Genomic DNA, 26094 nt, shown 5'->3' on the forward strand with positions numbered 1-26094 from the left:
TAGAGAAAAGAGAGGGATAGAGGAAAGGGAGAGAGGTTGAGAGGGAGAAAGGGAGAGAAGGAGAGAGGGAAAGAGGGAGGGGAAGAGAGAAAGAGGGACAGAGGAGAGGTAGAGAGGTAGAGAGAGGGAGAGAGCACAGTTAGGGTGGTGCTATCTGACAAGGGTACCAGGAGAGGCAGGTGGAAACCTGACCTCTGCTGAGATTACGGGTCTCAAGTCTGCCTGCCTTCGCGTTCTGGGAGGAAATATTTTTTATCTTTATTAGAATTTAACCGTGATGACAGGTTGGAATTGTAGGACCCATCTCAGCTATAAGGGCCTTTGCAATGTTAAGTGGAAGTCCCCTCATCTGACTGTCCTACCAGGACCACCCAAGGGTGGGGAAGTGAGGCCCAGCCCTGGTCCCCTGGCATGAAGCGGTCACTGTTCCAGTGAGCGGAAGCCAGGCAGGCTACATTGTATAGGGGAATACACACCTGGGGCGACAGGTCAAATCCACCACCGCTTTCTGAACACCCCACCTGGAGACAAAGGCTCCCCAAAGAGGCCCGACAGCACCCCGTGCTCGCTGCAGCCGGTGCTCCCTGGGAACCGGGCACAGCACCAGCCAGGAGACTCCACCACAACGGCGGCCGGGCCCATGGAATATCGAGCAAGGGCCCAGGCTTTAAGTGATGACTGTGAGCTGGTTAAACCCAGACACATGAAGGTCAACCTCCCCGTCACCTGATGCCGGCCCCTGCGGCGTCTGCCACCGACAGAACGCACCCCCCACCCCGTCACTTCCTGCGAGTCCCAACGCCAACTGTGGCAGGAACCCTGAAGAGGCCTCCCAGGAACCTGTCTGTCCCTGGAGCACAGGCGTCTCCGCGGGGCGGGAAACCCAAAGGGAAGGGGGTGTTTTGAATCCCGGATGATGTTGTCTTCATCCAAGATTATTCTCTTTCTGCCCATTTCGGAGCAGGCACCCAGGGTGGGGCGTGCTCCTCCCAGCGCTGACACCCACGCCCGGATGTCCTCTGGACAGGGGTTGCAGGAAGTGCCGGGGAGGAGCATCGGGAGAGAAGGTGGGAAGAAGCCCCGTTGGGCAAAGCCTGAGCCTGCCCTCGCCCCTGCGTGATCCTGTTCCCACCACAGACAGGTGGCTCCCCGCCCGCCCGCCCGCCTCTGCACGGTGCTCAGATGCAGGCTTCTCCCGCTCCCTGGGTTGGATACGCCTGGTGTGTGAGGCCCCCAGACAGAGACCCGGTACCAAGGTCCCCTCAAGATCTGCCAAGGGTCATTCTGGTGGGCCCTGACGAAGGTGTGGCCTGGGGGGCCCAAGCGCTGCCAGGACCCAGGCACGGAACTCAGGCCTAGGATGAGCAGCCAGGGTGAGCACTGTCAGGAGCGGCCCCTATGCAGAACACCCCTGGCTGGCTCTTCCCTCCCGCTCCCCTCCACTCACACCTTTCTAGACCACTGTAGCATTGTTGCACTGTCTTCCCGATGCTCACTGATTTGCTCAAGTGGGCACCAGTAACGTCTCCATGGTGAGACTTGTTACTGTTTTTGGCATATCCAATACGCCACGGGTATTGGATTCTTGCCAAGATCCTTGCCAAGCTCTGCCGTGCAGGCAACATACTCTCAGTAGCTTGACAGGCTCTCTGAGAGGGATGGAGGAATCGAACCCGGGCAAACACCCTACCCGCTGTGCTCTCTCTCCAGCCCTATCTTTCTTTCTAGATGTTTCAATAAAAACTACCTTGCTTCACCCCCCGAAAAAATTCCTCTATGGTATGATTTGAAAGACTACTTAATGGGAACAGGAACACTCAAATTTCTCCATCTGAATTGTTAATAGTGTTTCTAGATCTTAGGTCTTTCAAGCACAAACAACAACCGAAACCTGCATATATATATATATACTTTGCATGGCAACTGACAATTCCAGAAACTTTGAATTTCAAGAAAAGATACCTATTTTATGAACACTAATAATTATTTTATGTATTTTTTTGGGGCCACCTAGTGCTCAGGGCTCACTCCTGGCTCTGCTCTCGGTGAGGGGCAGAGCGTCACTCCTGGTGGGGCCCAGGGGACCCCTGTGGTGCTGGGGATGGAGCCCCGGTCGGTGGGTGCCAGAGCTGCCCCACTCCCTGTACCACCGCTCCAGCTAATAATAGTTTTTGTTTAAAATTATGCCTGACAGTGAAAACACTGATCAGACCGAGACAACAAGACTTGGTGGGCTCCGGAGATTTCTGGAGGGAGAGTAGGAGAGCTGCCTTGGGCATGGGATGGACGTGGCCATTTCCACGTCGCTCATTAATGAGGGAGATGCCCCAAGGATGCCAGTGCCGGGCCGGGGAGCACCCGGCAGCCCCCACTCGCTTGTTCCCCTTTCCTCCCAAGCGCAGACGAAGGCGCTGGCTCTGCTCTGGCTGCAAGGAGCACAGGCGCGTGGAGCAGCGGTTGACCTGTCCCGCACAGGAAGATACTCACAGCCTGCTCAGGCTCTCGAGGCCTGTGAAGGCCCCGCTGGTGTCCTCGACCGTGCCCGAGATGTCATTGTGGTCCAGGTCCCTGGGAAGGAGAAAAAAGAGGACACTCAGCATCTGGGAGGGCCTGCAGCTCAGCCTCACGGTGGCCGCCCAATGCCCCGAAGCAGTGCTCGAACCCAGGCCGGGTGCCCTCTGCCTGTCCCAGCGGCCCCCCGCTTCCTGGGCCTGCCAACAACGCTGACCGAGGCGTCCCCTGCACATCTGTACCCCCCCGGCCAGCAGCGGCTGCAGGGAGCCGAGAGCACTGGGGAGGGCCAGATTTGCCCACCCCCCCCCCACCACCACCAGCAGACATCTGGCTGCAGGCAGCAAGAATCAGCCTGAAAGGGTCCCTGAGGCTCCCTCTGCTGTGACAGGACCCGGCCCTTTGCTGGCTCTGAGGGGAGGCAGAAAGCAGGTGGAGGAGAGAGATGGCAGACGAGGACGCCCTGGCGCCACTTCCCTGCTGGCGCATGTCCGGGGCGCCCTCAGCCCTCGCCGGGCCCGCACAGGCCCTGACTCGGGGCCAGGCCGGACATCTGGCTGCTGAGTCAGGCCTGTGACCCATTTGTGGGGGGCTCGAGGGGTGAGGCCAGCGTCTGAGCCGGGTTCCCTCCAACAGTGCGAATCACAAGGCCGATGACTCAGCTTCCTCCCCTGGCGTCCAAGAGCAGGTCACAGAGCCAGGCCAGACGTCCCACCTGGCACCCAGACCCGGAGTCTGCCCCCCAGCCTGCCCCGGCAGCTCCCTCCAGGATGCTCCGCTCCCACACCCCCCCTGGAGTGCCCGGCAGTCAGGGCTGGGCCAGGGCCAGGGGGCTGCTCTGCTGGGGTCCCCAGAGAGCCGGCAGGGAGGGGCGCTCCCACGGAGAAGTGAAAAGCCTGCCCTGACCTTTACTTCACAGTGCAGCCCAGAGCGCCAGGGCCTGCCACGGCCAGGGCCCCCCCCCCAAGGCCTCCCATTATCCCCACTGAAAAGCGGGGAGCCGGCGGGTGGGGGGCTGCAGCTTTGTGTGCCTGTCGCCCTGCTCCTCGTCCTGGCTGCCAACGTTTCCTGCTTCTTTCTGGCCAGCTCAGCCTGATCATTCCCAGCCTTGGGATTCCGCCTTGCAGGGGCTCCCGGGCTGACCCCGGCTTGAATAGCCTGGAGACGCTTTCATACTCCCCAACAATAGCCCAGTGCTCCAGCCGGCCTGGCCTCTCCCTCCCTCCAGGTGCAGGTGCAGAGGCCGCCCCGCCCCCCGCAGCGGGCTGCACCTGGGAAGGCAGAGGCCAGGAACGGAAAAAACGTTGCCAGAAGCCCCAGAAAAGCCTCCTGCAGTGACAGCCTGCCTCCTTAGGAACCAGGAGGGAAGCGACATGACCCCAGAGGAGGTTCTGGAAAGACACAGGATCCTCTCACAGCCTCGGAAATGGGCCCCCCAATGCCAGGTGTGCAGATGAAGTTCAAATGCTGGCCTGACCCTGCCTCCTCCATCTTACACACACACACACACACACGCGCGCGCACAGCAACTGTTGGCATGTGCGTGCGCACGCGCACACACACACACAGTAGGCTCCAGAGAAACTATGCACAGAGAGACCAGCAACTGTAGGCACACGTGCGCACACACACTATAGGCTCCAGAGAAACTATACACACACAAACACCAGCAACTGTAGGCATACGCATGCACACGCACACACACACACCAACTGTAGGACACACACACACATACATACACACATGTGAACGCACACACATACACACACGTGCGCGCGCATACACACACGGCACTGGCCTTGGGCAGAGACCTTTTTTTTTTCCTCCTGCTCAACCAATTCTTTTTTCCCAGTTGATTTGGTACATGTTCAAGACTCTGCACATGTAATGTGCAGGCTCTGGACCCACGCCCCCCCCCCACCAGCGGGCAGGCCAGGCAGGAAGCCAGAGAGAGACCTACAGGACGCGCAGGCTGCGGAGCCCCCTGAAGGCGCCCTCGGCGACATGGCTGATGGCGTTGTGGCTGAGGCGCAGGATGCTCAGGCTGCTCAGGCCGGCCAGGCTCTCCTCCTCGAGCCGCGTGAGGTTGTTGAAGGACAGAATCCTGAGGAGGAGGGGCACAGTGTCACAGGGGGCTGCCCTCCCGCCCCCAGCCCCGCTCGGCCACCCGCTGAGTCTCCGCTGGACCCGCTGAGCCCATGAGTGTCCGGGGCCAGGGTGGTCTTGCAGCTGGAAACCCACAGGGCGGCCCCCCTCGGAGCCCAGCGCCTGGAGAGGTCACCGCCATGAGGTCTGCCGAACACGGGCCGACACAAACCCCGCTGGGCCGATCCACGGCCCGGACCCTTTCAGAATGATGGTACCATGGGGGTTCTGACGCAGGGCGGGAGACCCGAGGGGACCCCGCAGGGCCTGACAGTCAGCAAGGCCGTCCAGGCCAAACGCCCACAGCGGCCAGCAGAGGGCACCACGAGCCACTGCTGAACAAGCCGCCTCCCCTGCCAGCCCCAGCTTCCCGCCAGGCTTCCTTGCCCCCACCCACGCCAATCTCTTCCCATGACAAACCCCCCCCCCGCCCCCCAAAAACCAGAACAGGGAAACCGTGTCCCCAAGTCACACTCCTCTCCCGGGCATCACGATCCACCCTGCCTTCCAGCACGCTCCCTGCACCCCTAAGACGGGCCAGGGTCGGTTGCTGAGTATGGAAAGTCATCTATCACTGAAAAATCACTGAAAAACGGGGGCTAGAGCAGGAGGGAGAATCAATTCATAGAAGATTAATGAGTTTCTGAAGTCGGCGGGGAGTTGGCATTCTTTCCCCTCCCAGAGAAATAAGTCATGGTGTCTGTCAGTCCAAAGACCTGGCAGGAGATCAAAAGCACATCATCACCTGCAATTAAAGAATCTGGCTGCAAGGAGGGGAGGGACACGCCCTGGGAAGCAGCCCCAGGACTGGGGGGGAGGTGACCTGTGGCTCAGACGAGCTGCTCCAACTGGTCAAGGCACTCTCCTGGGAGTGTCTCTGAAGTTCCGCTCATGGGACCCCACTACTGGGGCCTGTCTCTAAAGACCCACTCAGGGGTCAGCCAGCACACATGGGCGGGAAGCACTCCTCCAGGGCCACCTCCACGCCACGCTCACCCCCAGCCTTCCAGGACTGCGCGCCTTAGGCACTCCCCCGGGGCAGGCAGGGGCAGCAGAGAAGAAATCATGCGCATCCCACAGTGACTGGCTCCCTAGGAGCACCCCCATCCGAGCAAAGGAAGTGCCAGGAGCTCTCCCCTACCCTGGAGATTAGTGTGCAACTGCATGGCTGGCTGGGGCAGGGGGCTAAGCCCAAAGGGATAACACGAACACACACAGAATCCAAGAGTTGGAGACTGTTGATTCCTGCCTTTGGGAGTGATGGACTGGCGGACACACACATTTCAGCTCCTGGTGGGTCGGGTAGCAGGGGATGCGGGAGGAAGAGCAGATGGGAATACCAGTGCAAGGTCCAACGCTGAGTTTAAGCATCCTCCGGGTTTGCCCGGTGAGGTCAGTGGGTCAGGGAGAGATCTGTGGGCCCTGATACTGCGGCCTTCATGCCGACAGCCCCAAGCTGCAGGAGGGCCTGGGCGTGGCCTGTCACCAGCCCAGGAGCAGAAGCACAGCACATGGCCACACCGCTGCAGTCCCAGAGCAGAACCCGGGACACAGGCTGTAAAGGGGGCGTTTGGGAAGCCTGTGGGAGAGGAGGAGGGTGCGGGGGTCCTGGCAGCCCACCACTGGCTCAAGGTCTCTTCCGGGCTCAGGTGGCTCACACACCAGCCAGGCCACAGCCCCGGCTATCCCTGGGCTGCGAGCACCTCGCAGGCTTTCTCCAGCCGAGCAGGCCCGGGGCACAGGCTCCCACTCATCTGAAACTAGGGGTGCAGAGACACCGGGGGAAGCCGAGCACACAGTCGCCGAGATGTGCTGGGCCCAGCTCAGAGCTGGCCACAGGTCATTATGTGTCGCCAGAATCCCGGCGTCTCTCCAGAACCAACTGTGGCCAGCGGCCCACCACTGAGCACCTCGCCCTGAGCTCCCGTCTCCCCAAGCCAACCGCGCCGTGTCATCTGCAGGCCCTGAGCTCTGGGGGCTTCGGCTCGAGCAGGGCCAGGGAGGGCTACTCACAGCTCGTGCAGCTTCTGGCAGAAGCTCCAGCCGTCGCGGTTGATGCGGGAGATGGAGTTGTTGCCAAGGTGGAGCTGCTGCAGGGCGGTGAGGCCGTAGAGCGAGCCGCTGTTCACCTCCACCAGGCTGTTGTACTCCAGGTGCCTGTGGCGAGACCCCGCGGCGTGAAGGCGCGACTCCCGGTGTGCCCGGCCCCCACGCGACAGCGAGTGGCGAGAGGACCCTCTATCTCGGCCCCTTCGGGGGCCGGGGGTATAACAGTGTGTGAGGACCTGTGTGAGCGTGGCATGTGTGCATATGTATGGAGAGGCGGGGGAGACCGGAACACAGAAACGGGTGGTGCTGAAGTGTGCCAGAAGGGGTGGGACAGACACATGCTGCAGCGAAGGCCCTCGAGGCAGGCGGGGAAGGGTGACATGCATGGCACAGAAAGCCTTTTCAGGGGCTAGAGCCATAGCACAGCGGGTAGGGCGTTTGCCTTGCACGTGGCTGACCCAGGTTCGATTCCCAGTATCCAATATGGTCCCCTGAGCACCGCCAGGGGTAATTCCTGAGTGCAAGAGCCAGGAGTGACCCCTGTGCATCGCCAGGTGTGACCCAAAAAGCAAAAAAAAAAGAAAGAAAAAAACAAAGTATTTTCATCCTGTTACTCTGAGGAATAACTAAGGCAGGGGAGGGGCATCGCCTGAGCCTGCAGAGGCCACCAGGGGTGGGGTGTCCTGAACACGCACCATCACGGGTTATCAAGAGTCTCAGGCGAACCCACGAACAGCATGTGCACAAGTGAATACACTTGAAAGCGTGACAGAAAACAGAAAAGCAAAACAAAAGGAAAAACTGAACCCCGAAGAGCAAGTGCCCCGTGGGAGAGGAACGAGGATGGCTGGTGTGGGGGCAACGACGGCTTCGCTGCACTACCTCGTGCTCTTCAACTCAGAGCATGGCGACTTTCGAAAAGCAAGAAACTGATTTCACCACTTAAAAGCAGGAGGCCTGGTCTGCGGCCCTGGACGAGGCTGGGGCGACTGGGCACATCTGGCCGCAAGGGTGCCCTCCCCCACCCCCCCAAGCGGAAGGAACAGCTGCAGCAGGCGGAATGATTAGCTCATGGAGCATAAATAAATCTCCCAGGATGAACTACACATTTTTGGCCCACCTGCACATCAAGAAAGGCTGTCAGCTCCGAAACGGGGAGAGAGGAACTTCCTGCAGCCAAGGGAGAAGGGAAGGGGGGGGGAGCCTGTCCTGCAGTTTCCCTGCCACTGCAACGCCAGTGGAGGAGGGGAGAGGACCCCCTTCCTGCTGTGCCCAATCCTCACATCTCTGCGGAAATGCCCCCCTCGGATCTGGCCTATCCCTAAAGGCACAGAGCTGGGCCCGCTAAGGTCCCAAAGGTGAGGGCCCCGGGCCCAGGGACCCCTCCTGGCTAACACGGGCATGCGTGTGTGACACACTGAGACCCCCGCTGCTGCGCCCACACTCACAGCACGTGCATCCTGGACAGTCCCCAGAAGGCCCCATCTGTCAGCCTGCTGATATTGTTTCGCTGAAGCTTCAGCACCTCCAAACTGCTGAGGCCCTGAAACGTCAGGCCCTCGATCAGCCGGATCCGATTCCGATTGAGGTCCCTGAGGAGAGAGAGCCGGTGGCTGAAGCAGCGCTGACCATGTGTGTGCAGGCCTGTGGGAAGGCCCCGGTGTCAGGGCGGGTGGGGGCACACACTGGTGGGGAGCAGCTGTGAGGGAGGAAGGAGGGCGCCCCCGAGGGAGCGAGCACTGCTGCACCCCCACACACACACTCTGACCCGCGGTGAGGGCGCGACTCGGGGTGGCAGCTCAAGGATCTCACTGAGCTCAGCTGCAGAAACCCACGGCAAATGCCACGACTCAGGGAAGCCCACGAATCAGACAGCCACGGCAGGATCCAGTGACACCGGCCACTTGGTTGGCACACTGAGCGGGCACTCCCCTCGGGGACCGGCACAGCACGCCCGGGGCACACAGGATCTCTGCGCGGTGATGAGCACACCGCCGGCTCCCTGCCCAGCAGCTACAGCCGAGCTCAGTAGATGCGTCAGGAACACAGGGCTCGTCCGAGAGCCCTTGGTTTCCCCAAAGGGCGACCCTGCCCCCACACCCACTCTGCCTTGTTGAGTCACCACCAGCCCCACAGAGCTGGGAGCCGGGACCTACCCCAGGGTGGAGGTGGGAGGTGAAGGTGTTGGGGTTCGTGGCTCTCAACAACTGTTTTGTTCCATTTAAACCCAAGGTCCAGTATCAGCTTATTTTCTGAGGTACGTTCTGCTGTTACACGTGGGCACAGAACAAAAAAGTCCATTTCCTGACTCTGACCCTACGGCCATAGTGGAGGATACTTGTCATTCCAAAACACAAAATCGATTCTTCCTTTAGGAAGTGCCAGCTTGCTCCTCGACATGTCCTCCCTTGGACACGCCTCTCCCTTGCTTGTCTACAGGTGACCTTTGCTTTCCTTTTCCGTTCTGGAAAAGCCTGTGCTCCGTAGAGAACGTGCACGTCTCTCTTTCTCTTCCCTCACACCTTTCTAAAGAAGTTTCAACAAAAATGATCTTGCTTAACCCCATCCCCCTCTCAAAAAAAAAAACCCAACAAAGTACATTGTCAGATTCTGGGGTGAAGATGGTCCCCATCTCTTGCTTACACTGCCCACCTCCTCTTACACTTTTCAAGAAAGGTTAGACATCACGATACCCATGACACAAGCTGCAGAGGAGTGTCTGGGGGTCGGAGGGATCAAAACCATAGAACAAAACCTCTAAGGGAAAAAAGGAACTGGCCCAGGCTCATCAGCATGAGCCAGAGGAGCTGATCAGCACAGTTCCACCTTCCGCTTCAGAAAGTGCCAGGACGATGAGCACATTTATGCTCAGGGCTCGGTTTCCCAGCTGCCCGCTCGCAGGCTCCAGACCCAGATACGAATTTCCTTTTATTGGGTGTTGCCACAGGACCATTAATGCAAAGCCTGACTGGAGGCAAGCAAGGAAAGAGCTGCATTTGGTACAAGGTCTCCGGGGAAATCTGGCCTCCATAAAGTTTGGCCAACCTTAATTAAAGTGCAGGTCTCTGTACTCACAGTTGTGTCAGCCTGGGTAACTTGAATGCTTTCACAGGAAGCTGGGTGATTCTGTTTTTGCTCAGCCGAAGTGTTTGCAGTGACCGTGACAGACCATCAAACGCACCCGACTCCAGGGTGCTGATGCGGTTGCTTGCCAGGTTGCTGGAAAGATTCAGGAGAGAAAATGTAATGGTCAGTGGGAGGCCTTCGTTGTCCTGTGCCCACTGGAGAGAGATGCAAATGCCCACCAAAGGGACAGGCATACACAGGGCAGCGAGACCCCAGGGCGCCCAAGCCCATCCTCACTCCCAAGGGTGTCAGGGCCAGAATGGAGCCTGGTTTCAGGACCAGACGGGGCTAAAAGGCCACCCTGAGCTCCTTCCCTGGTGACTGCATACCTCCAGGACTAGACAGTGCACATACTCCCCCGTGACCCCCAAGCACGCCAGAAGGAACAGCCACCCCAACCCCACCCCATCCCTATGGCCCCGATTTAAAAACACTTCAAAGGTATCTCCACCTACAAGCTTAAGCATGTATGGGACACCGACCCTGAGAGACACCTCAGAGCGCACTTGACTGTACTGCATCTGGGCATTCCAAAGTGTGTACATTGTATCAACAGAAAACAAGACAGACAAGAAAAACGGAGGAAGAGAATAGTATTCCTCTAGAAGCTACCGCACACCTCACACTAACTTTGCCAGATAAATGCACGCGCGCGCGCGCGCGTGTGTGTGTGTGTGTGTGTGTGTGAGAGAGAGAGAGAGAGAGAGAGAGACAGACAGACAGACAGACAGACAGACAGACAGACAGAAGCAGAAAGGAGAAAGCACGTGAGTCTGCTGTGGAAGGAACGAGAGCGAGGCATGTCCTCCAGGGAGTGACCCAGGACAGGGCACATGAGGATTCTTTGCAAATGGGGTTGGACTGTTTGTTCTTAACACTCCAGATTAAAGAAGAACAGCACGTGTGATGAAGAGAGACCTGCCAGCATCTGCCAAAAGAGAAAGTCCCTCCCGCTTTTGTGCGGACAGGAAAGGTCACTGCAATTCAAGTTCACGGTTGCCGGTTTGTCTAGGCAGAGAAGTGCCAGGCGGCAGCAGGACACCTTCTGAGAGTCCTCCCGGGGGCCAAGGCTCCCAGAAGCAAAGGCCTCCTTCCTGCTCACAGACTAAGGGGGAAGTGGCTCCTCTCCCTGGAGGTCCTGGAAAATCCAGATGCCAACCAAGCCTCAACCTCCCTGCAAAGAGGGGTCACAACAACCCCTAAAGCACCTCACAAGCCCGCTCCTCCCAAGTGACTCAGGAGGGAGCACTCGGGTCTTTTAGAAAGACTCCCTAACCCGCAGCCTCAGTTTCCTCCCCCGAGCAGCATCTTCCGACCAGCAAGCAGTGGGGTAAGGAGGTTGTCACAGTTTTTCTCTTCCCATTCGATGTGAGAGAGGGTGTTAAGAGGGCATAAAGCAACTAGAGGGTCCCGAGAGCCCAGAGTACAATCAGGCCCCTCAAACAAACAAATCCGAGCTGGGGAGGTAATGCAATGGGGAGGTGCTTGCCTTCCGAGCAGCCAGCCTGGGTTCTACCGCAGGAGTGACCCCTGAGCACAGAGCCAGGAGTAAGCCTGAGCCTGAGTGTGGCCCAAGCACCACAGACAATAAGCCAGGCGAGCAGTTTAACCAGAGCCCCTGACTGAGAAGCACACAGGGACGAGCTAAGCCCGCCACGGGCTTCCTCCGACGGGGCCGAGGTTTTCTATTTGGCGCTGTCTGAGGTCTAGGCTCTGGTGGTCAAGACTGTCCTGGATCTGAGGGGCTAAATCTCTGCACGGCGAGTCTGGGGGCCTCCTCCCCACACAGCCAGGAGCGGGATGGGAACCAGTGAGCCACGAGCCGCTCCCCTCTCCCCGCCCCAAGGTCAGGGTAACGCTGCAGGGTCGGGAAGTGGCGGCAAACTGGCAGGGGGAGGCAGTGGCCTCCCCGCCCAGAGGGCAGGAGCGGGCGGGCAGGAGGGCACTCACAGCTCCCGGAGGCGCAGCCCGTGTGGAAAGCAGGTGTTGCGCACATCCGTGATGTTGTTGGCGCTCAGATCCAGCACTTCCAGGGCCACGTACGCCTTCAGCACACTCCCCTCCACCACGCGGATCTTGTTGTGTTGCCTGAAACACAGACGGAGGTGACTGGAGAGTGACACTTTGCAGAGAAACATTTCCACCAACCCCCCCCCCCCCACACACACACACATACGGAAAATAACTCGGGCCATTTCAGAGAAAAATCAGGAACACAACGAAGAAAATGAGTCCCCCATTACCCTCCCCTGCCTTGTTACTCTCTGCGGCCTGGGCAGGAGGAAACACTGCGGGTCTGTGGGTCTGAGGCAACTGTGGCCACACTCTGGCCCTGGCCGCTCTCCTCAGTGGACTCGGATGATGCCAGGGTGGACGGCAGCACTGGAACCCCGAGTCTGCTGGGGGGCGTCCCTGAATGGACATGCCGGTGGTGCGCCCGGCCAGCTCTAGCTGCTCTCAGCCCTCCCTCCAGAACAGCCCCACCCTGCACGGGCACAGCACACACCTCGGGACGACGGACCCTGACCACTATGACCAGCTGTGGAGCCGGGCACGGGGAGTTTAAAAGAGTGGGGGAGGGGCACAATACTGACCCTTTAACAAGAGAAGCCAACAGGGGCTAGGTTTCTCGGAACCGAATCCCCCCATCCTGTCTCTCGGGTTCCTGCCCCGAAGGAAAGGGCACATCCTTCACTGCACACGAGCCTCTCACAGGCCCGACTGTGCCGAAAGGGCACCTGGACAGCAGGACCGGTGTGGGTGTCCAGTCCTCCTTCTGAAAGCCGCTGGCATCATGAGGAAGAGGAGACGCGGAGGGAAGAAGGCTGGAGGAAGGCACCTGGGCGTGGGCTTGGCGCTGCCTGGGGGAAGAAGGCCCAGCCGGATCGACACTCAGATACTTAATCTGTTGGGTGGTAGCACTGGCCTCCGGGCTCCAGGCAGTCCCTGGGGCCAGTTTCTGAGTGAACAGTGTCAGGGTCCCCGGCCAATCAAAGCATTCTTGAACACAAGGCAAGTCAGCTAGGCGCGCTAACAAAGTGCCATCTCTTAAACAAACACTTAACCAAATCAGTCCCAAAAGGGCCCTCTTTCCCAGAGAGTATGTGCTGTGTGGCGTGCTGTGTGTGTGTGTGCACGTGCTACAAGAGTTTCAGAAGGGTATGTGGAGGGGGGGGGGGTATGTCTGTGTGTGTTAGGAGATTCCCAAGAAGGCAATGGGGAGCGTGGGGAGTGTCTTGCATGACTGGTGTGTTACAGGACTCCCAGAGGGTATGAGAGGTGTGTGAGTGTGAGTGTGAGTGTGTGTGTGTGTGTGTGTGTGTGTGTGAAGATTCCCAGGCGCTGGTCTGGGGCGGGGAGGAGAGGAGCTAAAGGCGCAGAGCTGGGGCAGGAGTCCTGATTCCTGATGCACTGAGTGACTGAGTGTGGAGAGCCGGAAGGGGCAGCACACTGCACGGTGGCACCTCACGAAGGGCCCCCCGCCCCTCAGCCCCCTTCCTCCCACCGCACCACCCCAGGCCTCTCTCCTGCCCCCACCTTCGCCGCCATGACCTCTGTCTTTGTCTCTCCTCCTCTGTCTCGGGCCTCACTGAATCAAAGGCTGCGGGCCCCGCGCCATGCCAGGGCCACGCTGAGGAGGACGGCCCCTTTCACACGCTGGGGAAGGTCCCCGTGCGTAGAAGAGGCCGCCATGGAGACAGGACGGAGGGCGCATGGGAATGAGGGGGACAGGCTGGATGAAAAGAGGGACTGGCGCTGAATTCTGGGAAGAGAATGCTGGGGGCCGCGGAGCGGGCAGGGTGCCCGCTGCCAAGAAGAAAGGGCAGGGGCCCGTCAGGAGCGGCGCCGCGAGGGCCGGCCAGGAAGACGCATGAGAAACCATCTCCTGGCACAATCAGGCCACAGGAAGCTGGGGCCCGGGGGCCCAGGTGAGTGAAGGCCACAGAAAGCGACACAACAAGCTTCAGGGGACCCATGGGGTGGGGTGGGGTGCGCCAATCAAACAACAAGGCTTAGGTTTCTATTTGCAAAGGTTAAGACAACCAGGTCAGCAAGCTACTGCCTGCACTCCCCTCCCCTGCCCGGCCGAGCAGTGGTAACATTCACGCAGCATCTCTCCATGAGGGCCGTGTGCAACACAACCACGGCTCTCGCACAAGGACCCAGCACCCTGACAGCTGTTCCTCCCGAGAAACCACACGGACGTCAAAGAGGCACGTGGGAAGATGCTGAGTCCAGGCAACCAGGAGAGACGCGACGGGACACCCACTCGTGAGCTCGGGTGGCTACTGCTGAGATGTCACAGAAGGGAGTCCTTCTCGGGAGCGAGCTTCTTGACAGATGAAAGCCACACCAGGCGGAACCCCGCAGCCCCAGCTCAGCGCACATACTGAACAACTAAGCATATTTCAACACTGTTTTGAGAACTGAGTCCTACACTAAGTTCCTTCCCACTCGGGAGATCCTTTGCTTTTCTCTCCTACTTGAACCTATTTAAAAAAAAAAAAAACACAAAAAAAGAAACACAAAAGCCTGTTTCTTAAAAGGGAAGCAAGCCACACTCCATGGGACGAATGCCCTGTGGGATGCAGACAATGAGCCTGAGTGAGGCTGGGCTCTTGCTTACCCCCGAGCAGGAAAGTCACACACATGCTACGCACAAAGCAATCCTGAGCACGTGACGTGTCTGTTTAAACTCTGCCATAAATACGTTGGTTTCTTACTGGAAGTAGCATCACATTATAACGTAATGTAAGTTGCACGTGTGCGCCACTGAAACTCAGGTTTACAAACATTAAAAAGTACAATTTGATTCTTTACATACAACTCCGAGGACACTATGTTTAAAAAACAAGAAAGCTAGACAGAAAAGGGCAAATAGTGGATGATGACACTTCTTCAAGGTATCGATCTACAGATGTCAAATTCCTGAACCCCGAAGCAGGTGCTGAATGAAGTCCTAGTTTCGCAAGACAGAAAAGGTTCTGCTCTGGAGATACACTGTACAACACAAGTACAGCATTCGGAGATTCAACCCTACTGAACTCAGAAGATAAAAATGGTGAAGTTTTTTTTATGCACATTTCCCCACCATTCAAGAAACTGGACCGAGTAAGACCCAAGTCAGCTCATGGAACTCCTCAGCCTGAGACTCCCGTAATTCCCCTCTCCCTGCCCACCACGCACCATTCTTTTTCTCCCCACAGCAGTGTTTTTTCTTATTTCTAGCTTAGTATCTTCTTTCCCATCAAGTCATGTCTCCATGAAGATGGAGATGTTGGCTCATGTTGTCCACTACTGTGTCTCCAGGCCACTGGAAAGCGTGAGGCACATAGTAGGTGCTCACTGAGTATTTTTAAGTGAATCACAAATAATGAGGGCCTAAGAAGCAAGAGTACAGCAGACAGGGTGCTTGCCTTGCACACAAACCAACTGGTTTGATCCCCAGCATCCCACCCAGCAATGCCAGGAGTAACTCCTGACTGCAAAGCCAGCAGTAGCCCCTGAGTACTGCTGGATATGTCTCCAAAACAACAAACAAAAAAATAAAACAAATAAATAGAACTGAAATCTGTGATAGCAGTGCTCAGACACACAATGAACCAGCTGACAGTGACTCAAGGTCGTCAGGGCTCAAACACTGCTGTCCCCATGTGCTATCTTCTACCCCAGGGCTAACCTCTGCTCTGGACTAGATCAGTGGTTTTCAACCTTTTCATAAGGCAGACTAACCCTGGTCCAGAATCATGTCAAAATCAGCCAACAGCCCTGAGCAAACTCTACCTGAACTCCTCATGCACGTTGAAAAATGGCTACATATCCCTGTGCTTCAGCCTCTCTTCCCTCGCAGAAATATGAGCCAGACTATGTTAGCGGACATGCTGGATGCTGGTACCTCCACCCACGGTCAAGAGTCCTTACTGGGTGTGGCACAGCAAGTGTGGAGGAAGAACAGGCTCTCAGGGCCGCCAAGCTGAGTTCAAATCCTAGCTCTACCATTTGTGTGTGTGAACCTAGAGGTGCTCCATCAGTAATGAGGGGTGTGAAGTTCCTTATGGCCCGTGGGGGTGATGTGACCTGACAAGTAGCAGTTGCTCAATAAAATGGGTTCTTGTTTTTATGAGTCATATTTGTATCCTCAGAACCAGGTTCAGGAGCTAATTTGTAAGGGGTGCTCTGGAAAAAGAATGAATAGAATTAATGAGTGACTGGTTTCTGTCTATTCTGCCTCAGCTCAGTGCAAACAAGCAGGCTTGACTGACTCTCTCTCTGAGAAACAAAGGGCTGACTCAAAGCTCCCACTCAGCTTCACGCATGCAACAAGCCCGCTCCAGCTGGGGCATCCAGCCTCGTCACTAGAAAGACCCGGCTGCTCTGGGTCGCTGGCACCGCTTCCCAAACAAATCCCAACCCTCCCTCCTACAGCAAGTGGGACTGGAGCGCAGCCTCTGACTGGAGCCCACCAAACCCTGTGGTCCTACCCGACCAGGGGCGGCTTGCCCATCTAAGACACCCTCCAGACACCCACTGAGGAAAGCCAGAGAAACCAGCGAGTCATCGGTCCCCTGAGGCAGAGTCTTCTACGCCCCCCATGAGAGCAGATGGCCGAAAGGAGCTCGCCACCCTGGCTCAATCCTGCTACCCCTCTCTCGGAACAGCCTGGGTGTGCAATGCCACATGCAATACAAATGGTCCTCAGTTCGCTCCTTGCACACACCTGACTCCCGCTCCCAAAAGTTCACGGTCTCCTTTAGACCTCTGAATCCGACTCCAGGTGCTCCAACATTTCTAACACCTGACCAGTGGCTGTGGAAGGCTCTGGATGAAGCACCAGAGAAGTCACACAGCCGTCTGATGAGGAGGGCCTATCGTTATCTCTCCAGCCCAGGACACCCAGCCCTGAGAGCTAGTGGAATGTGCCCGAGGTCACACAGCTGGGAAGCAAAAGGAGCCAAGGCTATAAACCCGAGGGAGCAGGGCTCTATTTAGCAGTGTGGCTCAGACTCCCTGGGCTAAATTTTCAGGGTCCCATCCTGAACCAATCCATAAACCTTGAGCAAAATTCTAGCCTGAGAGGTTGCTGGTTATCTCCCAGCCAACTCAGAGAGCTGTAGCAACGGGCCTCAGCCACGTCTGCCTTTGCAACGCCTCTAGTGTCCCGTGTGAGTGACAGTTCTGCAGACAGGGCTGCCTGGGCTGCCAAGCTCTATCTCTAAGACAGTTAGAGGCAGAAAGAATATTCTGGGCGAGCACACATCCTTGGAGAGCCAGTCTTTATAGACCCACGTTCAAGGGCACTCTTAAGGGATGAAAATCTGCAGAAGGATGCTCTTGTAGTTTACAAAATAGCACAGGGTGGGGAGGAAGGAGGCGGAGAAGGAGGGGAGAAGAAAAGTCGGACTGGCCAACGTTCCCACTGACTTCATCAAGGGAGCATCCCCGTTTGTCCGTCACCAAAGCAGGGGAGCCGATTCTGTGGGCACGAGGCCTGTGAGGGTAGGGGTGGATTGTGTGCTCACAACCCTCTGTGTTCACCTCCATCCAGTGTCAATTTACCCCTCAGGCTCTCCTGCAGAGCGAGGAGAACTTAATACAGAAGTCTATTAAACCAACACCTGTTAAAGTCTTCAAAAATAAAGCCAGTCTTCAAAGGCAGAGTGCAAGCAAGATAAGCCCTCCCCACTTGGCTATGTTTTCAGAGTTGGTGTTAAATTAAGACAGTAGAAGAGACGAAGGCATTTGAAATCAACATTTTGAACTTTTTATCATAAGTAACTGTTCCACTATGGTTCTGTGAAAGCTTGGTTCCCTAGATACTTCTGTTAGTGACGGGAAGGATCTCATGTTAGAAATAACAGGAAGAAAGGGTAAGGAGATCAAAGGAAGTTGGGTCAAGGTGGATCAAATGGATTACAGCTGGTTCCTGAAATAATTCAGTGATTATCTACACCAAGAGTTAGCGAACTTGTTTTATAATGAGCCAGAGAGGAAATAGTTTCGGCTCTGTGGATCGTAAGGTCTCTGTACAACTATCAATTCTGATATTGGAATGTAAAATAAGTGTATGCTCCAATAAAACTTTATTTACAAACACGAGCTGTGGGCCACATGTCAGCTGACCCCTGGTACATTCTGTAGCAATCTATCTGGGTTCGTGGGGACTAAGGATGCCAATTATAATTCATGCTCAGATACATCTTTGGAACTGCGGGTAAATCACTCTTTATCTGTTTAGCCACCAGTAAAAATGGGGCTAACTACCTTCTACAGCAGAGAGAATCTTACCCTTCTCCCTTCAGTGCCCATGTCAGACATCATTAATGGTCAACCTCCCTGATGAGTTCTCTGCCTCTTTAGGAAGTAAAATGGAATCTCAACCTGCATCATTTCTGTGTTCCTTAGAAGATGGTTCCGGTTCCTTACTGGAGGCAGTGCGGACAGGCAGGCCAGGGGGTGACTACAGAGAACAGACACTCACACTGTCTATCCTTACCCTTTTTACTTCTTCAAATGCACTGAAGTTGGCCAATGTACTGGTCCTGACAGTTAAGCATGTTAAGCATGCCCCTGAGCCCTGCCAGACAATTACAGTCCTCACGCAAGTCCAACTGTCAACCCTGAAAGTGACTGCTCTTAGTAGGAACAGCAAACTCCCACACTACCACATCAGACTTTTCCAACGTGTTCCTTAACAACTCAGTAAAATTCAAAAGAGAGTTCTTGCCCCATTCTAACCCCTGGCTGACAAGAGGGTGACAATACAGGGCTTAGGAATGCTCATCCTGGCAGCCGAAAATCCAAGTGTCAGTGGAACAGCGCAGTGCAAACCCAAGGGTGGCAAAGGTCACTGTGTTTCACAGACTCTAACCCACCTCCCACCTCCCATTCTCCACAACTCCACACCAGCGGACTCGGACCTGCCACACTGGGCACCCTGCCATGGGGGTGCCACCAGAAGCATTTCAACCGTGCATGGCATACCTCGTGCCACCGTCCACAAATATCAAGCACTCCAGGGTCTGTGCAAATTGGATGAGAGGGTATAACACTGTCACCCCAGAGCACTGATTTAGAGTAAACCTCAGTGCAAAGCAGACAGCCTCTGATGCCTCCCTTCATTGTTTTATTGCAAACATCGAATGCCATGTATCATTTCATGAAGATGGCTTCGTCCACTGTTGAAAAACATAGCACCAAGACGGTCATTTGGCCCAAGTCTGGCATTTACTCTGCTTGTTTTGACTGAACCTTCACAGGCTTGTGAGAACACCAGCAAGTGTAGAGCTCAGTGTATGCTGAGTAAATGTCTGATGCACTCATGGAGACACTGCTCGGAGCAGGAAACAGCAGTTCCAGCCTCCGGAGCTGCCTCTGCTCACTTGACTCTTCACTCTTCCAAAAGAGCATCTCTGACTGCAATCACCAATGATTGGCACTGCCCATTTTTGTACTTTATATATGTAATTATTATATACATACACTGCTTACTCTCTTACTCAACTGCTTACTCTCACTCAACATTATGCTTCTGACATCCATTCATGCTGCTGCAAAAGCAGCAATTAATTTTCTTTGCTGTAAACTTCAAGCGGGCACCAGTAACGTCTCTCATTGAGAGACTTATTGTTACTGTTTTTGGCATATCCAATATGCAAGGGTAGCTTGCCAGGCTCTGCCGCACGGGCTTGATACTCTCAGTGGCTTGCCAAGCTCTCCGAGAGGGACGGAGGAATCGAACTCGGGTCGGCCGCGTGAAAGGCGAAAGCCCAACCGCCATGCTATCGCTCCAGCCAGTGACAGTGCTGTAAATTATTTTTTGTCTGTTTCTGAGCCACACCAGCGGGACTGGGGACCATATAGGGTGCTGGGGATCAAACAAGGGCAGTCTTCTATGTCTCTGGACCCTGTAAACCACTTCTTTCAAGAGAATACACAGCACGTTGTTTCACACTTTACTGTTGATGGACAGTGAGCTGTTAGCAATGGGCATTACGACAAAATTCAGTGATCACTGGGCAGGCCAGGCCTAAGTTCAGCCTTAGCAGGTGCTGGGGATTTCCTTTTAAGCCAGTTCTTCCAGATCACTGAAATGAACCTGAAAAACCATTTGGCTCAAGGGTCATACTTCATGCTGCTTTACTGAATGACATGTTCAATGCCACTGCCCTAAGAGCCCCTCTCCTCCTAATTCCTGTCCCATGAATTAGGAATACAACCCGGGGCTACAGAATATGACCAAGTTCAATTAAATCTTGCTCAGGTGCAAAATTATTATTATTTGTAAGGGCTTGATGAGCACCCTGCCCCACCCCCGCCAAAAAAAAAAGGAGAAGAAGAAAAATTCTAAGACCCAAATTGATGAGTATTCTAACTACATTGGGTTCTAGGACTGGAGCGATAGCACAGCGTTAGGGCATTTGCCATGCACGTGGCCAACCCGGGTTCAATTCCTCCACCCTCTCAGAGAGCCCGGCAAGTTACCAAGAGTATCCCACCCGCACGGCAAAGCCTGGCAAGCTTCCTGTGCCGTATTCAATATGCCAAAAACAGTAACAACAAGTCTCACAATGGAGACGTTACTGGTGCTCGCTTGAGCAAATCGATGAACAACAGGACAACAGTGCTACAGTGCTACCTGATACTAGAACAAATATCAAAATGTAACTTGAAAATGAAGGTTTTTAAATGAACCACTTGGCCCAGAAGATCCTTCCCGTGCTAAATTAAGTTTCTCGGAATGACAAAGGCCCTCTTGCTGGCCTGCCTTACATTCTTCTTCAAAATGAAAACCAAAACCATCTGTTCTGTTGCATAAATTGATAATTTGTTCTAAGAAACTGGTGTCTCCTAAGAAATGGCGCAGCCGGGTTATTTGGTGGACAGGAAATGAGAATCAGAAGAAGCAGGTCTCTCTCGCTCTGTCTGTCTCTCACTCACTCCCTCTCCTCCTTCCCCTACAGCTGGTGAATCATCGGTTCCCCGGGGGATTCTGGCAGATTCTCAGCCTGGCTGCAGATGATGTTCTGGATCTGTTTATTCAGGTGGAGCTTGGATCAAAAACAAGAGCAGCCCAGTGGCGGGATAAACAGCCTCCGTCGGGTGGGGTCGACCCCTCTGAAGACAGGCCTGGGATGTCAACCGGCCTCCAGACCCGTTCACTTCCTCTGGGCTGGGTCTCCTCTCGGGGTTTCAAACAACAGTTTTCATCAGCTCCCTGCAGAGAAGCCCTGCAGATGGCCCCCTCCAGGGAAGTGTGCCTCAATGGACAGGGTCCATTTTTCTCTCTACTCACCAGCTCACACACATGCGGCTGGAGTCCACAGCCTGCAGTCAAGAAACCCAGGCGCAGCCAGCCCAGAGTCAGCCGCCAGGGTTCTGGGAAGTCCAGGGTGGCCAGCCCACTAACAGCAGCAAGGCAGCGTCAGGCCCGCCCCGAAGGACCAGGGCACTGTGCACTCGTCAGCATGCACCGGCAAATTAAATCTAAACCTGCTTCCCAGGAAAGAGTGCCCTGCAGAGGGACGGGTTGGGGGGGCGGCTGCCGAAGGCTGCCGAGTGGCTCCTTCAGAGCATAAGTAGGCTGGCGACTCCAAACCAAGAGCACGAAGGGTATGGAGAGCCAGAATAACCCTGGGGGAGAGGGTTTTAATGACACTGCATCAATACTGGCGTATCAATTGCAACAGATGCATCATACCAGTGAAATGTGAAAACCAAAGGAGGGGATTTACGGGAAGTTTCTATGTGCCACTGAATTTCTCTATAAACCTAAAACTGCTCTCGAAGTATATTAATTATAGTTCTGTAAATCTAAAGCTGTTCTCGGAGTACATTAATTATAGTAACACATCTGAGGCAGCCCCGAGATCTAGTACCTCATTAGAATGAATTCAGCTGCACAAGGGCTGACACTTGTGACCCATTTTCTCCATTGCCGTACCCTTAACACCAAAAATAATGCTTATAAAAGGCACTCAATAAATATTTATTGAATAAACAAATGAATTACAACCATAACTTGCTTCTGTACATTCACCATCACATTCCTAAACAAAGGAGTATCATTCAGGAAAGTATCTGAGGCAAGACCAATTAAAATTTTCATTCAAAAAAAAAAAAAAAAAGGTAGGTGCATATGCTGCCTGAGCCCATGTGCTGCTTGCGCCCACGTGGCCGAGCACATGTGTCGCCCGCATCTCCCCTCTTGAGATGTGTACTTTCATGCTTTCATACTTTTGTGTCTAAAGCTTGGTTATGTGTAGGGGCTTCCTCCACCCTTGGAGAAGCCCGTGTTCTCTCTTGAGCGCGTTATTTTCACTATTTTCTCTCCCTCTTATCCCTTCCTCCTTCTCTCAGAAACCTGTGAATAAAATCTATTTACTTAAAAAAAAAAAAGGTAAAAAGCATGGCAGAGAATTAACTTTTAAAGGAAGGGAGTAAATACTTGAGAGAAAATGTTGAATGTACAATTTCCAAGTTCATTTTAACCCCAACACAAACTTCCACTGATGCATCAGTTCAGGTCCGGGGAGACGGCTCTGCCACACAGGCCCCGAGATGCCCATCTCTGCACCCTGGCCAGCCTGGCCGGAGGGGCTCAGGCACAGACGAGCTCTGCTCAGACTCTGCTGGCCTGAGCTTGCCCCGGGGGTACTGTCTGGACTGCTATGACCCCCGCCCCCCCAGAGATAGGCATTTAACACAGCCCGGGACTTTAAGGGGGAAAGTTCCAGGACTCATCCTGGCACCTGGGCAGAACCAAGTGGCATCCAGGGGAGCGGAGGGATGGGAAGCTGGAAATGACCCGCCTCTTCCCCCCCCCCAAGCCCCGTCAAGTGTGGGCACCTGTGGCGTTCCTCTCTTCCAGTCAGGGCCCACACGGCCCAATTCCTCCTCCCAACCTGACTCTCCCATGTGACTCAATACAGCCTGTGTGTTCACTCCAGCCCCCTCACCCAAAACCTGCCACGCCGGAAGTGCCGAGCACGAGCATGAGGCGTGAGGAGCCATGAGGCCGGCACTGGTGTGAGCCAGGAGCACCACGCCAGTCCTTCACGTTACGACTGCCAGAGTCCTCAGGGCCCTCGGGGAAGCAGAGAAGCAGCAGCAGGCAAAGGAAGGCAGGGGTCCGACCCTCCCAGACCTGAGGGACGGAAGGTGGGCACGGAGGAGCAACAGCGATGAGCACAAATGAGAGGTGCAGCGAGGCCGCCACCACAGCCTGCGTCGGCACAAGCACGATCCACCCCACCACGCTCGGCCGGGCGCTCCGGCAGCTCCGCTCTGGGGAAGCCTCCTGAGGGGAACCGACGGAAGCGCCACTCTGGGCTTCTGTCAGTGAGCTTCCTCAAGAGGTTGGAGCAAAATACAAGCTTCCCTCTCACGGCTGCCCTCCCTGGTCACCCTGGGAACACCCCCCCCACACACACACACACCCCATACGCTAAGGTGGAAAGATACAGAGCCGACAATAGCACAAATGCCACTCTTCAAAATGTGCCAGCAGGAAGAAAGGAGGAAATACACTGCTCTTGTACACAGGATGGCCACGATGGGGAATTTTTGCCTCTGCTCATTTGCTTATTATTGTAAGGTACTTATCGATTGTACAAATAAAAGAAATCGAAACGTCACAAAGCAGCACAATCATCAGACACTGAACTTGGGACCTAGGCCTCAAGTGCAGAAACACCTGGCCTCTGCGACAGTCCCAAGGGCAAGGGCTTTCCGGGAGGAGCACAGCCAAGGGACCTTTCTCTGGGGTGCCTGCAGGGGGGCCCTTAGGTCCACCCCGGCACTGCTAGGCACACACCAGGTTTCTCCAGGGGGGAAGGTGCTTCTCCAGCGGCTCCTGGCGCCCCAGTGCCTGAACATTCAGGCACAGACTGCTCCGGACGCCGAGACTTCAAAGGGCCTTCATAGCTGCAGCCTGGAACCGAGCCGAGGGCCTGCGGCCTCCAGGAAATGGTTCCAAGGCAGGAGTCAGGTGCACGGGGCAGTGGGCGCTCCCAGGACGCTGCCCTCCGCCACCTGATCACCAAGGCGGCACAATGCCTTCTTTCTCGGCAGGAACAGGAGTCGGAGGTGCAAAGGCCCTATTTAAAGGAGTCATGGTCGGGAATCGGAGGGTTTTGTTACTGCTGATAGGTTCTGGCTTGGCTCGCAGAATCCTGGGGACAACTGAAGAGCTGGATGCTATCGCCAACCCCCCTTAGAGATGGAGATACTGAGGCACAGGAAGGGCAACACAGCTGGAAGCAACACGGCTGGGACCCGAATCCTCCATACAGAATTACCTCTAAACAGAGAAGAGGACATTTCTCCACACAATGAACTCAACCAGGGCTCCCTTGCTCTGTCCCGCAGGGATGTGTGAAGACTCTTCTCTCTCCCTCTCTCCTCTGACTCCCTCTCTCCCTCCTCTCTCTGCTGACTCCCTTTCCCCCTCTCTGTTGTCTTGCTTCTCTCTCTCCCCCCCCCCCCATCATACTGAGATTCCTGGTTCGGTCCCTAAGTAGGTCTGAGTGGCTCCTGTTTCCTGCCCGGGGTCTGCCGAACCTGGCAAGACACAGGCTATCTCAGCAAGGCCTGGTGAGGCGCACTGGGCTTAGTGAACAGAGAGCTCCTGGGGTTGGGAGACAGTCTGAGTGCCGCGGGCAGCCTGCTCCCCGGGCACTCTCCAGGGCCGGCCACGTTGGAGGAGGTCCCCGGAGCAGCTGCACAGAGGGTCCTACTAACCAGGCTGAGCACGAGGCTCGGCTGTGCTATCCTCGAGAAGGACAGGAGCAGAAGAAGCTGCATGGAATGGTCCGTGGCTAGGATGAGAGACGGGCTGGAGTCCCTCGAGGACCACGAAGGTGCTCTCTCTGCTGGTGGTCACCGGCACCTTGCCTGCTCCCCTTCCGCCTTCCGGGCAGCTCTGCAATTCCGCAGGGAGGAAGCTGCGCCTCTCCAACCAGACCCCCCCTCTGAGAGCCATACACTGACGGCCTGTTCCTGCCCCATCTGGGACACTCCTGATCATGTGACTGAGGGTATCTCTTACCACGCCATTTCCCAAGCCTACACCTGCGGAGGTCTCTGGGGCACCAAGTAGTCAGCCCTTTAATGCCAACCTTCTCCCCTACAGGACACAAGGCCCATGACGACATCAAAGCCATGTTCCGTGCTTCTGCCAGGCCTTGTCTTCCCCACTCTGGGTGCTGACAGGCCCAACACTCAGCCCCATTACCTGGAACCATAGGCTTCAACTTTCTCCCTGGTTCCTGACTGAATGAAACATACTCTCGTGGGCTTTCATCCTGGTTTTGATTTTTATTATTATTATTATTATTATTATTATTATTATTATTATTATTTTCTTTTACAGTTCTCGGAGAGCCCGGCAAGCTACCGAGAGTATCCCACCCGCATGGCAAAGCCTGGCAAGCTACCTGTGGCGTATTTGATGCCAAAAACAGTAACAAGTCTCACAATGGAGACGTTACTGGTGCCCGCTCGAGAAAATCTATGAACAATGGAAGGTCAGTGCTACAGTGCTACTCAGGCCTTTATTGGCCACAACTGTGAAGGTGGGAGGGGAATATTGTCACTCAGGTTCTTGGGATTACTCCAAAAAGCAGAAAACTATTCCCATGGACTTTCGAATGCATGATGTAAACTACAGAATTTTACTTAGAGAAGCAGGTGCGTAGGGGCTAGAGAGCCAGTACAGTGGGTAGGGCACATGCCCTGCGTGTGGCTGATCTGGGGAAGATCTCCAGCATCCCATACGGTCTCCCCAGTATCCCCAGGGCCGAGTTCTGAGCACAGAGCCAAGACTACGAACTCAGCACTGCCAGGTGTGCCCCTCTCCCCGCAAAAAAGTAAAGGAAAATAGGAGCATATCCTTGGAACCTGAAGGCTAGATGTGACTCTAAAAACACATCTATACAAGAGAAAATTAGAACACTGGATTTCAGTTTTTTTAATTTTATTTTCCTTATGAAAGAACATATTAAGATAAAAAGACAAGCTAAAGACTAGGGGGGAAATACTTTAAAATCCTAGACCTAACAAAGAACAAGTACCAAGAATATATAAGAAAGTGTCAAAATTCAGAGGCATTAAAAAAATCCAATTAGAAAATGGTCAAAAAATATTTCTTTAAAAAAATATACAAATAAATATACAAATGATCAAAAAGCACCTTAAATTATATACATCATAAGTTATTGGGGAAATGTAATGTTTTAATGTGCACATTAAAAACCACAATGAAAC

The 26094-nt window shown here is 55.0% G+C and overlaps 1 protein-coding gene across 2 annotated transcripts in view; it reads right to left on the reverse strand.

Moving 5' to 3' along the window:
- The window catches only part of LRIG1 (leucine rich repeats and immunoglobulin like domains 1), a 107992-nt gene that overhangs the window by 16441 nt on the left and 65457 nt on the right, over positions 1-26094 (reverse strand). For both annotated transcript variants that reach the window (XM_055134215.1, XM_055134214.1), the window contains exons 4-9: positions 11782-11919; positions 9781-9924; positions 8154-8297; positions 6670-6813; positions 4472-4615; positions 2488-2568 (exon numbers count right to left, since the gene is read on the reverse strand). In XM_055134215.1, the coding sequence (XP_054990190.1) occupies positions 2488-2568; positions 4472-4615; positions 6670-6813; positions 8154-8297; positions 9781-9924; positions 11782-11919 (795 nt within the window). The remainder of the gene's footprint in view (positions 1-2487; positions 2569-4471; positions 4616-6669; positions 6814-8153; positions 8298-9780; positions 9925-11781; positions 11920-26094) is intronic.

Source organism: Sorex araneus, chromosome 4 (assembly GCF_027595985.1).
Source record: "Sorex araneus isolate mSorAra2 chromosome 4, mSorAra2.pri, whole genome shotgun sequence".
NCBI classification, from domain to species: Eukaryota; Metazoa; Chordata; class Mammalia; order Eulipotyphla; family Soricidae; genus Sorex; species Sorex araneus.